The sequence below is a fragment of the Agelaius phoeniceus genome, chromosome 7, assembly GCF_051311805.1.
Source record: "Agelaius phoeniceus isolate bAgePho1 chromosome 7, bAgePho1.hap1, whole genome shotgun sequence".
Lineage (NCBI taxonomy): Eukaryota > Metazoa > Chordata > Aves > Passeriformes > Icteridae > Agelaius > Agelaius phoeniceus.
The window spans coordinates 43,852,250-43,867,172 of NC_135271.1; the positions used below are offsets into that span (position 1 = coordinate 43,852,250).

Genomic DNA, 14,923 nt, shown 5'->3' on the forward strand with positions numbered 1-14,923 from the left:
GACCTTTTCTGCACTTCAACACATCCATCTCCATGTGAACGCTCCAGTTTGGCAGTGCTTGATGAGAAGAGGCAGATCTTCTCAAAGCTGATTACAATTTACGTTTCAATCTGGCAACCAGAGTGGTTTGCACTTCCCGTGGATTTGAGAAGGCTGTTACATATATCTAAATCCACTACATTTAAGAAAGTTGTAACAAGCAGAAGTGACTCAGTTCCTTACAATAATGGGACATGTTACTGACTCTGCGAGTTTTGTTAAGCCTTTTTTATTTCTTCCACTCTTTATTTAAAAACTTGCAGTCTCCACTGTTTTACTGCAAAAACTGTTTGTAAAGCAAGAATTGTGCTGATCACATCAAAACTCATTAATATAACTTGTTTTTCCATTATTAGCACCATCTGAGCCTGTTGAAAGCCTTAACCAGGGCTTTAATTTTTCCACAGAGAGCTTTAAATTAATTAGTGGTTTACATGCTAACAAAGAATCTGATACATTCATAAATCAATCTAATGCAGAAGGATTACCAGAGGGTGGAAACCTATTCAGTGGGGAGCTCACATTCACTTAACATGGTGTGTTTTCAACAAAAGGGTGCAGGTGTGGAATAGATGGGCACCAGGAAGAGCCCATGATAATCACTTTGCATCACTTAAAGGCGCAGCAGGACACATGGTAAATCAGAGCCTAGGGCCCAGCCTAAGTGAAACCCATGTAGATATAAAAGGCAGAAGCATCCCACTTTAACCTTCAGATAAATTGCCAGAGTGGTACAATTTCTTTTATGTAGGTTACAGGCCACTGAACTAATGGAAAACAGAGTTGAACTAAAGGACTTGGATGGAAAGAACAAACAAATGAAACTGTATAGCACAGATATAAATAAAGGTATGAAATAAAAAATGTAACTTTTTTCCGGGTAATTATTAAACTTATTCAAGTTATCAAAATGTACTTGTATATCCTTTTGGTTCATTTTAGGCTTTTAAACTAGTTTCTGCTAAAACAACACTCTACCACAAGAGCTCTACTGTTACTGTTCTCATATTTTTCCTAACCTGGCATTGTTTACTGTTAAGCAAATTTCACAATGAACACTTTTCCTCGTCATGTTTTGTGTCTAAAGGTGCAAATTCATGCACTTCAAAGATATAAAAAATACTTGGATGACTAACGTGGTTTTCAGTCTTCAGAATGTTTTGGAATAAACTTGTGATTTGCTTTGAAAGCTGCTTATTTTAAAAATGGGATCTCTGTCACTACAGACACCTGCACAGTCCCCATCAAATGCAGTGAGAAGTGTACACAGATGAACTGATCATCTCAATTTCCTTTACAAAGAGTCATCCTTGATGAGTCAGAAGAGACATGACTAAGAAAATTGTGAACATGCAGACTATGAAATAAAAGACCATGAGTGACAGAAAGAGCCAAACAATCCTGGGTCAGTGCTGCTGGAACTTTCAAGGGAGGGATTTGCAATAATTCCACATTTTGATAGTGAGCAATCAATATTTACTGATGGTCATTCATAAAATAAAGAAACTTGAGCAATTGTCAGGTATTCAGCCTGAATGATTCAGTTCACAATTAAAGTCATAAATCCACATCATCCAATATACGAGGTATCAGATTTTCCATACAAACATATGGAAAAAAAATATTACTTGTATGGCTTTGGTGATGTTTGTCTTGAAAGCAAGTATCTTCATTTCATCTTTTGTAGTTCCTTCCAGTAACAAATCAGTCAGGAAAACTGTAACTCTGGGACATATCAAAAACCCAATTATTTGGAGAGCACTGTGGGTCCCACACGCTGGTACCACACAGCACACCCTGACTGATCTTCAGCCTCAGGAAAACCTCTCCTTGTGTACATCCTTTCCATCATCACTCACCAGATGTTTACAGATGCACAGACCCATTTAGTGAGCAAAGCCACCCCAGTGTAAGCAGCTTCTACAGCACATGCTGTGTGTTTATTAGTCACTAGTTTTATGTACATGTCCACCTTCCTGTGGTTCCTGGGTGTTGGGTGAACCCGAGTGGGAAGGACAGGGAACACCCACTGCACCCCATCCCTCCAGCACCCACAGGCACAGGGCACACGTTCCCCCTCCCTGACTCTGCTCACTTGTACAGAATCACAGAATCACAGAATAATGAGGTTGGAAGAGACCTCTACGATCATCAAGTCCAGCCTATGCCCTAACACCTCAATTAGACCATAGCACCAAGTGCCATGTCCAGTCTTTTTTTAAATACATGCAGAGATGGTGATTCTACCAGCTCCCTGGGAAGAGCATTCCAGTACTTTATTACTCTTTTGGTGAAAAATTTTTTCCTAATATCCAACCTATCCCTTCCCTGATGTAGCTGGAGCCTGTGTCCTCTGGTTCTGTCAGTGCTGCCCGGTGGAAGAGACCGACCCCACTTGTCTACAGCCTCCCTTTTGAAAGTTGTAGAGAGCAATAAGGTCACCTCTAAGCCTCCTCTTCTCCAGGCTAAACAGCCCCAGCTCCTTCAAACATTCTTCACAGGGCTTGTGTTCCGAGCCCCTCACCAGCCTTGCTGCCTCCTCTGGACGCGCTCCAGCATCTCAACGTCCTTCCTAAACTTAGGGACCAGAACTGGACACAGCACTCCAGGTGTGCCCTCACCAAGTGCAGGGGAAGAATGACCTCCCTGCTCCTGCTGGCCACACTGTTCCTGATCCAGGCCAGGAGCCATTGCCCTTCTTGGCCACCAAGGCACACTGCTGGCTCATGTTCAGCCGGGTGTCACCAGTACCCCCAGATCCTTTTCTGCCTGAACACTGTCCAGCCAGTGAGCCTTACAAACACACACCCTTATGAGTTTTACATAAAGTGGGCACTTCCTACCCTTCTGACCTATCTGTGCCAGCAAAACGCAAATAATTGTTTTTTTTTTTAAAGAAGCAGAAAACGCTAGTGGGTATTACATGAGGTGCCAGCCTCCCAAAGGCTTGTGTGATGCCCTGCACAGCTGCCAGGACACAGGGCAGCTCCCTGTGCTCCCTGCCTTGCTTCCCACTGCAAGAAATGCCCTCCACGAGACCCAGCAAGGTACTGGATGTGCCACTGAAGGTGCCACATGCTGCCACCTGCGCTCTTCCCAAACGAAGGAGCTGCTTCCATGAAAACCTCCACGCCAATCTAACCAGCACAGCAAACAAAAAGCAAACGGGAGCGAGTAAAGGCGATTAGCTAATTAGTGATTAAATAAAGCCGTGGCCTGTCCCTGGCAGGGAGGCTGGGGGATGCCATTGCTTTGATCCCGGTGACAGCAGGGCCAGGCCCTCGGGGGCCCTGTGGCTGGCTGGTGGCCCTGCCCAGCCCGCTGGCCCCGGGGGATGCCCAAGAACAGAGCAGCACACGGGCTGGGCACCCTGCGGGCAGGCTGCTGGCAGGGAGGGAGCCCCCACGCTTGCCAAGGGCTTGCTGGCTCACAATCCCTCGCTGAAATTTGGCTATAAGGATTTGGAAAGGATCTGCTACTTTGGAAAGGATCTGCTCCAAGGCCAGGATGCGCTGCCGGCTCCTCGCCCTGGGAACGCGGCTCCACGACTTTCTTAATCCCTGACCTCCCCCGGGCTCAAATGCTCCAGCTCTTGGACTCTCGCTGCTCTCACACTGCTCCAAGCCCCGCAAGTTCATTAATGTTAATTAATGACTGCTGTGTTTCATATTAAAATCACCAGCTCTGAGACACAAAGAACTTTCCATACATCAAGTGCTTCAAAGCAATCGTCTCTACAGGCGCGCTGGCTCTAGCTCGGGATAATTGTGCATATTACCCTCAGGGAAGAGGGAAAAAACGACCCAGTATTTACCTTGGGGGAAGACTGCACCCCCGGAGAGCTACCTGTCAGTTCCTAATGGGTTACAACACTTGGCCTCTCAACAAATTATACAAAATTATACCCTGGTAACAGAGAGAAGTGATGCACAAACCCATAGTGAAAAGCACAAGAAGTGTCTGACAGGCAAGAGAGGAGACCACAACATGGGTGCACATACCAAAAACCTTAGCAGCTCTAGAAGGTTAATCAGTATTGCTCATTTCATAGAGCCTTGGATTATCCCACTAAGTATATTTTACACTCAATATATTATATTACTGCTATACCTCCAAGGGAATGTTAGTTTTAAAAAAAACGAAGGAAATATTTCAAATAGAGTAAACAGCTCTTCCCAGATTTTGACATTTATTTACTCTGAAAACTAAAATGCAATTGCAAATCCAATGCCTGATCTTTGCCATTCTTCCTGAGGCAAAATTCCTGCTGGAGACAGCAGGAGTTTTATCTCAGTCACGGACTCCTGGGTAGCAACTTTACCTGATAAAAGTTTGTTCCTCAGCTCCTCCAGGACTTCTGTGCCCATTGTCATAAATTACCCATGGGCCAGGCTTCCCAACTGCTTAAACCCCATCTCAAAGTCTCCTTGTGGCCAGCCCAGCCACGCTGCAGACCCCAAGGGCAGGAACAGGGGGTGGTGCTGGGATGGGAGAGGGCAGTGGCTCTCACAGCTGAGCTGGGCACATCTGGGGCTGTGGTGAGAGCAATAAACCCAGAGCTGGTTTCTCCCACCTGTCACTTGGGTCCCTCCAAACCTCACCTCACCATGTTAATCACTAAGGGTTTATCAATGGCACTCACTGGAGGCAGGTGGGAAATTAAGGACCCTGCATCACGCAGTTCACAGAGCATCCCCTCCCCAGAGACCTGCTGCAGCTGCTCCCCACGAAGTTAAACAAACTTGGGACCACCAAAGTCTTTCACAGCCAACTGTGCAATCACTCAGATCAGTGGCACTTCCACGTATGTTCAAGGGGATAGTTTGGGTTTTAAGGTTTTTGAACAAGTCTGCTTTATCCCAAGGAAGCTTAAGACATTTTGTCTGAAGACAGGGACAAACAAACGCCTTAACAGATGGAAACAGTTCCTCAGATATTAAGTAATTAAGCACACTCAGCACATGTTGGCTCCCAAAGAAAATTGTTTTGAAGAGATAAGGCACTCTATAAATTGAGGTTTGTGGTCAACTAAAAATCTGCCATTTCATCTTTTGCTCACAAGGCTAATCTCATGAATTGGTACACGAAAAATGAAGACACAAGGAGCATTACAAGATTTACAAAATTATCAGATTGAGGGGTTTTTCTAAGCTTCCAGGCTTGTGTTCTTTCATTTTTCTGTGATTAGCTAAGATTTAACAGGCAAGTAAATCTACTACTTTTTGATCTGAAATTGCCTTTCTGTGCTTGCCTTGCTTCTAATTCCAGTGAGGAATGGAAGCGGCTTTCCTCCCCCATGGCTTTTCCAAGGAAACCAAGCCTTGAGTTCCTTCACATTTATGAACATTTTCCTCACATTTATGCCAACTCTTTGTTGTGTCCAAGACATGGATGCTCTGGTGAGCACCTTCAGCCAGCCCAAAGGTGAGCAAGACAAGGATTGCAAAGCAGTGAGTAGGCACAGCTTACCATGGCTCCTTCGCTCTTACTCTGGGCAACCTCCCGCTGCAGCCGAGCCACACACAGCTTCTCCCTGAGGAAAGAAAAGCCTGTGAGCAGCAGTTCATTCTCCCCTGGCTCCCCCATCCTGCATCTGCATTCCTGCACATCGCTGGGGTAACCCCCACCAGGCCCCAGTCTCCTCCCTGTGCTCCCCTGCAGTATTTGGTTGGTTGTGTTATTATTTCATTCTGTGGCAGTTTGACAGAGCTGTCAATAAATCAGCTGAATCCAAACATCATTTGCTTCATTCAAACAACAAAGCAGCTCATCATGCTGGTGATATGGAAACAGACTGTGCAAATCAGATTGTGTTATTTATTTTCCTATAGCCCTGCACATCAGCTTTATTCTGCACCATACTAACACACACCAGATTTATTGCATCGTCAATAAATATATGCATAAAATTGAAATTAAAACCGTCTATTCTATATATTAACACACTGTGATGCATTTTGCAACTACTGAATTATTAGATTTTTTTTTAATTAGCCTTTCTTCATATAAGATCCTTATACAAATATTTGGCTCGACTCAACTAATAGTTAATTTGTTTAATTAAGGGTTTGGCAACAACAACACATTTTCAAGTACACTGAAAAGTTGTAAGAAAGAAATGAAAGGTAGTGATTAGCATACATAGAAAAGGAAAGATAATTTCCCATTGTATGGCCTGGGGAAACTCCATCCCCCAAAAACCTGCAGAAGTGCCAAGCCAGGGCAGAAGTAGGACCCAGGCTTGGAAAATGCTCCTATCATTGAATGGGTCAGTCTCATCCAGCATGGAAAACTAACTGCTCTATGGTATTTCATTCCCAAACTTGCAGAAAAAAAGGTAGCCTTTAAACCTTTTCTCAGGAACCATTCCTGATGAGAAAAATCTGCACGTGCCTGCCTAATTCCTGTGGAATGGCAGCTCTCCTGTCACTCAGCCTCAGCTCAGGGTATGCCTGGGTCAGTGCACCAGGCCCCCTCTCCATTTCAGCAGAAGATGTGCTGTTTAAGCTGAGTCTCTGCCACTGAGCACCCCTCAGCATTCCCCATACAGCCAACAACTGTGGGTATCAGGTACCAGGCATTGCCAAAATCCTGATCTGTACACAGGGATGATGCTGAAACCACTGAATGTCAGCAAAAGTTGAAGATGATACAGCCACAGCCTTGTAGAAATTGTGTTTGTGTTCTCCAGTGTGATATCAAGACCTTCTTTGGCACATGTGAAAAATTACGGAAAATTGAGAAGTGCCATTAGTCAAGAGCCTTAACAAAGGTGTCCTAAACTCATCTTCTAAAAGACACGTACCACTTCCCACCTTCCTTGCTCAGATACCATCACAGGCAAATTATAAAACTGGTTAATCCTATTTTTAGGGTTTAGTTCATCTGCTGGAAATAGCCCCTTGCATTTTTGCACTGCTTCAGTGCCCTAATATGTTCTAGTGGAAAAAGCAAGTATTCCCTTTGAGGAGGTTTTGACCTTTTAATTGCAAAACAAATGCCTAAAGATATTTTATGAGAAAATATGTGGGGGGTTGGGGAAAATAAACAAACCCCCCCACAAACCACTCCTCCATACACTTCCTGCCAGTGGTCTGGAGAGATTTATTTAGCTATGCTTCCTACATCAGGAATACTCCTACTTCCCTCACTCCATGTTAACTCCAACATGGAATCAGTTACACATTTTTGGAATTTTATGAGAATAAATTTCACTCAAGGTCCATTCACAAAGGAGGCTCTTCCATCAATGCCAGGTATTCCCTGTCTGGGTGAAGATCCTGGCTGACATTCCCAAAGGGTTTTCTTAGCAATTTTCCCAGTGAAGGATGGCAAAGACTGGCATTCTCTAACTTTGTTTATAGCATTGCTGCTGTTAGGAACAGAACCACTTTTAAATAGCAGAAAATGAAAAAGAAACCTGACTATTATGTAGAGGACGGGGAAAAACAGGTGCCATAGTGGGTAGAGAAGAGCCAACTTTTCCAACAGTGTCTACAAATAGTCAGCTTTGAGGCAAGCAAACTTTGTGCTCCTGCTTCCCCCTCCCACCTGCACTCCCCAGGTGAAGGAGCTGTGGACTCACAGCCAGACCATCAGATGATTTCCCTCCTCTGGGCAGGATGAGTGGCAGAAGCTCAGCATGCCTGTGGACCACAGGCATCCCTGAGGCTGTTCCTGAGCTCTGTCAGGGATGCACTTGGCCCATTGCCTGCTGTGAGCCATTCCCCAGCACCTCCACACAAACACGCCGGTGTGCAGGGCAAGGAACGTGCTCAGACTCCCTGTACAGCATTTGAAACTAATCTGCAGTGTTGGAAGTTTCCATATGAGATAGATGACAGGAAAAAACAAGGACCTCCATGTCTAAGGATGACCAAATACACCCTCTGGTTATTGTCCCCCATCTCAGTCAGTTCTGATTAAGGCAGCACCTTCAGTGACTACTCTCAGCCCCCATTTTTAACATGGTGTTACGACTGAATAAACATTTTACTATGATGAGTTGCAAAAACCATAAGGTTTTAGCTGCTTTAGCCTTTCAGATGTTTCAAATGCAAAGAACATTTGACATGCAGCTTCAAAGTTAATCTCATTTTTTAATCTTAGCTTTTAAATAGGAAAAAAACAGTAGCATCACTTTGTTGCTATATGGTTTTATTTATTTTTAATCAAGCATGTTTCATCCCTATAGCATGTTTAATTAACAAAGTTAATTAGCAACTAAAGCCAACCCACAAGGAAACAAAATCTTCTCTGGGGATTTAAAAAATTAAAACATGTTCATTGAAGAGGTCTCATGTTCTCTTTTGAAAAACCTCCAAATGATAAAAGGTTTACAAAAATGCTCTTTGAGAGTACAGTTTATGCTCTTAGGTTTGAATATTTGCATTGTAAGTGGCAAAATTCCCAGCCAAGGACTTTGCAAAGAAATAATTAAAGAAGCCAAACAAGGATTCAATTATATCCTTTCCAGATGGAACCAAGCACAAAAGTAGTCAGTGTGTGCATGGAAGAAAGATACATTTCAAATCTCAGTATCACTGGTAGATACTGCAGTAGCTTGTTCTAAAAAAACAACAGTTTGAGGAAAGCCCATTTAGTCCAAGAAAAACACAAATGTGCTAAATAATTCTGCATATTTGGAATTCTCTTTAGACTAAAATTCCTTCTTCACTCTCCTTTCTCACCAGGTTTGACTCATTCAACTGCCAGACAAAAGAAAGCCTGTATCAGGTGGCAGTAACAGCTCAGGGCTCCACCACAGAGCTCTGCTCCAGCTTCTCCCCATCCACCAGGACAGAGGCAGGGAAGTCAATTCAGGCCCAAGCCCCTACCTAATTATCAGAATAATTATCTCCTGATTCTGAACAAATGCTGATGCTCTTCCTGACATGGTAACACATCTCCTCAGATCAAGCAGCACAATAAAAGCCACACTGGGTCCATGAAAGGCTCCATTTTTCTCAGTTCTCTTTGTATTGCTTCTGTACATTGATACAATAAACCCAAAAACTCTAGCAGTGTACTTCAGCTTCCCAAACTTTGATCTTCATTTTTATTTGGAAACCTCAGATTCAGAAAACCCCAGATATAGGGCTTTGCACCTCCATCTAACAAAGAAAGATATTACTTAAATTAGCTTCTGAATAAAGTAAAATTGTGCTGAAATATATCCATTTGCCAAGACCTAAGCTATACAGAACCAGGATGTATTTTCAGTGGTAAATAGTAATTAAGTACTGTTTTATTGATGAAATGTAATTTTATCTTTAATGACGAACACAGCCAAGACTCAAAAAGAATGGGAAATATTTTAGAACCATCATCTGAAATTTAAGTTAATGCTTCAGCAAACTTTAAGCCCTATGATGCCCTGGGAGAGGGGCTCCATCTACCCTGACATTGTCCTTTCCTGTCCTGATCAGCTCCACAACCTTCCAGCATGCATTGACAGCTCTTACACTTTCAATAAGTGTCAACACTGATGAAGATTTCAAACTTTCCCTACTTTCTAAGTAATTTTTTTATTTTCTCTGCACAACAAGATTCAATAGGTATGAAGCTCCCAAGTGACTAATTTGTTTCTCTACCCACTTTTTTTTATTCAAGAACAGGAATGTGTTTTCTTCGTGTTTCATCCTGTCTTGGAATTTTTCACTCTGAAGCAATTTCATTTAGAAGCATTACGCATCACAAAGTGAAGCCCACCTTTCTTTGTCATTTTATAACTTTCACTATTTGAAAAGCCATAAAATCACCACTGACAAAGTCAAGCTTTGAAAATACAACGAACATTTGTTTTATTGTTGCTGACTGTGGCCAAGCACAGTGGCCAAGCCATATTCCAGCGAGTCCTTCCATACTTTCTGGAGGCTATTTTGGAGCAGAGAAATCCCAACCAAGTTTCCACTCTACACTATTGCTGTGAGATTCAGAAGGTGAATAAATATTTTGTTCTCATGGAGAAAAAGCAAGCAGAAGACTGACAGAGACTTAGAACCTGAATTTGCAAAGCCTCCTTGTGCCTTGTAACCACTCCTTATCTACCACCTATCAAAATAATTTCTCCTTAACTTTTTCCCCCTATATCATTATTTATAGCCACACCATTGTTTTTCCAATGAACCAGAAAAAAAACACAACTAAACCCCATCAAACACGGATTAAACATAGCACAGTGCTAACAACTGACCCAGGGGCAGGGTGCTGCTTTGTGCAGAGAGATGCAGTTTGTGCCCAGCCTCCCTCAGCTCTTGGTTTTCCAGGGAGTTTCCCATCTGAGTGCTGACCAGGCTTGACCCCATGGGATGGATGAGATGTGACAGGGGAAGAGCTGAGGGTGGAATGGCTGCAGTGAACTCCCGCGCCTCTTCCAGCTCCGACCGCGGGCGCGGCGCTCAGCGAGGCTCCTTCCTCTCCTTCCTCTCCTTCCTCTCCTTCCTCGCTGCTCTCCAAATGTCAGAGCACTGTGGAACTGGGCTCCAGAGCCTCAGTGCCTTAGCCAGGTCTGCCAATAAAGGAGTCATCCCCAACAAAAAGATATTCATTGCAAATTTAAAGCTGAGCGAAGTACAGGCTTTATTTAACTGCTTTTACAATAATCGCAGGGACTGGAGTTACAATAATGGAAGCACTAATGCTGTCAGGCAGAAGCAGGAAAGATAGGATGAGCCACCAGCAAGGAGCAGCTCCTATTCACTGCTAACTTATTGGTAATAAAAGATAAGCCTACAGAAAATACAATTTACAATTAAATTTCTCTTCTGTAAGACATGATTCTGTCATGCAAAACAGGTAGTAACTTACTTTAACTGTATTTTCTTTGGGTGACACTAACAGCCAGGAAAAAAGAAAATGATAACTATAATCTAAAATAAGGATCAGCAATCCTCATGGGGTCCTCACCAATTTCCAGTGGATTTTCATGTACATTAATCTGAAGAAGTTCAAAGACAACCATCTAGTCACTTCCCAGAAGCATCCAAACAAGACACCAAATACAAAAGTAATGTCATGGAAGAAATCAGGGGAGAACAGGTCAGAAAGGGGGAGGCCAAGAGAGGAACATCATGAGAGCAGAGCCTTCGTTATAAAAGCAAAAACATTGTCTTTGGCTAAAAAGGGAGACAGTTATGACAAAGAAATTAGAAAGGAAAGGTTATCAGGAATCCATGGCAGATCATCCCTGAATTGTTTCCATGACAAATTGCTCTCCCAGCACAGGCACCTGAGCAGGGAAATCCCCCTCCTCTGAGCATGGGCATGGGAACAGGCAGCAATGCATTTTTAACACAAGCTTCCTCTCTCACACCAGCAATCTTTACTATTTCATTGATTTTTTTCTCCAGCACTGAAATTATGAGTGCAAGGCAGCAAACTTTAATGATTCATTGGTATTTCAGACAAAATTTTAAATATATCTATTTATCTATAAATATCTCTATCTATTTATTAATGTTGGAGTGTCTTCTTTCATTATTAGCACTGGCTTCACAATACTGCCCACCTTTAAAATTTGTACTTATTTTGGCAAAAAAAAAAAAAAACAGTTAAGGAGGTCTAGACCCAAACTGTAAAATGGGTTTTTTTCTTTTGAACGTTGAAATGGTTTTTAACCTTGCTGATGCAGAAAAAACATCAAGTGAAGAGCAAAAGCTTAATAAATAACTTTCATTAGTAACTGAAAAATAATTAGAATGACAAGAAAAAGAGCCACCAAGCAAGACATGGGTGTGGTATCAACCATCACAATCAATGCAGATTCTTGACTAAGAAAACAATAGGAAGAAAATGATTTTTCCCCCCCCCATTATGTACATATTCAGTTGGAGAATAAAAGACTAATGTCTGTGTGATACAATGCCAAATCATTGAGATGATTATGAATTACACCAAGCATTTTACAAATCTCCTGGAACATCTCACTTCATGACCAATATTCATGAGATTATGCATTCAACTGCAACTCTTTTTTCAGATATATTCCTCTGAAGCCTTTCTCTTGGTCAGAGATTCCAGACCAAAGAAGACAAAAATGAGTTTTTCAAGAAATACAAAAATGGAGGGAATACCCCCCATTTTTCTAACCATGTCTAGTCTGCAGAGAGTAGTGAGAGATACTTACTGAATTTTAAAAAACAGCCCCAACACAGAGCAGTAAACTGCAGCAGGCAAGGGAGTTACACCTGGCTATCAACTTGAATGCAACCTCCTCAAGTATGAAACATCAAAACCCAAGTGCCAAGAAACACCAAGTAAACAGCACCAAAATACTGAACCCTGAAATACATGTAAAGTACAAGTTTTCACATTATAAATTAAATAGTCCATGCATTATACACACCTTGCATTTACCAGAAAGCAAAGTTAAGGCTTTAGCAGGGCCAAGTTGTGCATGGATTTGCTCCCTGTTTAAACCTTTTGATTCAATATATTCCAGCAAAACTACTAAAACTCACTGCTAAAAATAAACGGGCACTGGGTCCATCACACAAAATTCGTTATTATCAAAAGTGATACATTAACCATAAACCTTTTTGCTTCTGTTCTGAAATACACACCTTAAAGTATAGAGCAAAAGCAATCTGACAAATTCACACTGCTGTAGTTTGGAATTTTTTGACCTAAGTGACTGATTTATCAATTTTAATGTTACATAAACAGTAATATTTATATTTAATGCTGTATTATTTCTGCCAATAAGTTGCAATCCAAGAAGCATACAGTGGGAACTTGTACAATTAGGCAAGCTGCCAAGTTCTCAAAGAATTATCATCACTGAAAACCTCAGCATTCAAAAAAGAAAAAAAGAAGGAAAGGACTAATAAAGGTCAGTATGGAATATTAATTCAGCAAAAGAAAACTTTACATCACAATATAGGCAGCTGTTGCACAGAGATCCCCATTCTTTTCTAAGGGAATTACTGCTTGCTCTTTGTCTCAGGTGCTACTTTTAAAAAAATATTGTACATTAATAAAAGCATGTTTAATCAAAGCCCTTAAATGGTACCAAATTTCTTCCTGAGAATCCTTTTACAGCACAAGGCTTTCAGTTTGCACTTTTCTAATTAAATCATATTGTAGTGTTTATCTGCTTTTTGATGGCATTCCAGAGCCACCACATTATTCTTATGACTTTCTCCAGTACAGGTGAGTGTGAAAAGCAAATTGTCCCTCTGGTACATGACGAATTCACCTGATCCTCCCTCAGCAGTCCATGGTCCAGGAGCTCCAGCTCTTGAAGTGGGATGCTATGACCATACAGGTTGTTCCAAACTTCCCAGTTTAGCTTGATAGTGCAGCTGAGTTCAGAGTGGGTTAAGAAAGAGGCACAGGGTCATTGCCCATGGAGAGAGACAACAGTGTAAGTCACCACCTTCAAATCCCTCTTATTCCCAACACACACAAAGTGCCACTCTTCATTTCACACGCCCACAAGATGCTTTTTTTGGTCCTAACCCCCAAAACCACCTGCTCTCTTTGCTGGAAGTACCAAAGCTGGTGACATTGGGCTGTTCAGTAGAGCTGCCATGGGCCTGGTGACACATCAGCCACCAACACAAGGAAGGTGCTGCTGAAGCAGATGTTGCTTTTAGATGAGGCAGATTTTTATTTCTGTGCCTTGGTGACACCGAAAGCAACAGCATATATGTGAATGGAGAAGCTCTACCCATAGAGCTATCAGAAGATTTGTTTTTTTAATGTGTATTTTTTAATGCACATTCAAGAAAAAAGAGACAGAGCAAGGACCAGATAGGAACCACTCTATAAGGGCAGCTCTCCCATCTTGCCTGCCCTGAGCACATCGTTCAGCACTTCTGCTCTACTCCAGATTTCAAACCAGCCTACAGCTGCAGGTCATGCACAGAACTCCTGTTTGGGCAAGCAAAGCTGTTCCTCCTCAGTGCCATTGCTCTCAGCAGTGTCTCCCAGCTTGTGAATGTGTAAATTCTCCTCTCTCTGTCTGCTGTTCAGTTTTAATCTGGGTCAAGCCTTTCTCTAGACCAGATAGAGTCTCAGTCCTTGTGTTTCTGGTTGGGGTGTTATGGATAGTTTGCAGTGTCAGATCCTTACAGCATACAGATTTATACCATTTTTACTGTATGGTTTACTTATGTTTTGGGGCTTTTTTCTTAAGTAGCTATTTAGAATCCAGAAGATATCTATCTCCTGCTATATGATGAATTCTTTGGTTTGTGACCCAAACCCCTCCAGCCATTTCTAAAAGAAGTGAATAATTTTTTTCACTGAGCCTGGATACAAGGCGACCTTGGAAAATGAAAAATGAAGAAACAAGCAAACAAGGTTTTCTTATTGCAAAGGACTCGGAAGTTGAGCTAACAAATTCCCCCCAATCACTTTTCCTCATATAAATTTTTTCTCTGGGGATTTGTCACATGGAGATGATGTGCTGTGGAAATTCTTTTGAAAGGACATACATTTCCCTAAGGGGTTTTTAATGAGAATTTATTGCTCATGAAAGATTCAGGATTGGCAGCACTTCAGTCTTCAGTTAATGATCTTTTGTTTATTAACATAAAATGCATCACACTTAACAGGAGTGTAACTTTCCCAACCAATGCATCAAAGCACGGAAGAATTCTCACTCCTTCCGTCTTATCCCCTGAGGCTGTCTGAGAGGGTGTTAGCTGAAATTTATATGGTTGTCCTCTATGAAAATGAAGTCAGAACTCTTGTTTCACATAAAGCTGAAAATCATGGAAACATTTTTTTATAAACTAACAGCAAGAAATGTCAGTACACTACTGTGACTTCTCACAGCACCTATTCCTCCCACACAAACCTTTTACCAGAACCAGAAAGAATTTGCTTGGTCCTAATCTAAATTACTTTTACATTCTGTGGGTAACATGCATGCAAA

General features: G+C 42.0%; 1 protein-coding gene across 8 annotated transcripts in view; it reads right to left on the reverse strand.

Annotated features, from left to right (window-relative positions):
• The window catches only part of NCKAP5 (NCK associated protein 5), a 381,602-nt gene that overhangs the window by 194,502 nt on the left and 172,177 nt on the right, over positions 1–14,923 (reverse strand). For all 8 annotated transcript variants that reach the window (XR_013183102.1, XM_077181707.1, XM_077181708.1 and 5 more), the window contains one exon: positions 5,509–5,572. Coding sequence is in view for 7 of the 8 variants with exons in the window: in XM_077181707.1 (XP_077037822.1) it covers positions 5,509–5,572 (64 nt within the window). In the remaining variant the exon portion in view is untranslated. The remainder of the gene's footprint in view (positions 1–5,508; positions 5,573–14,923) is intronic.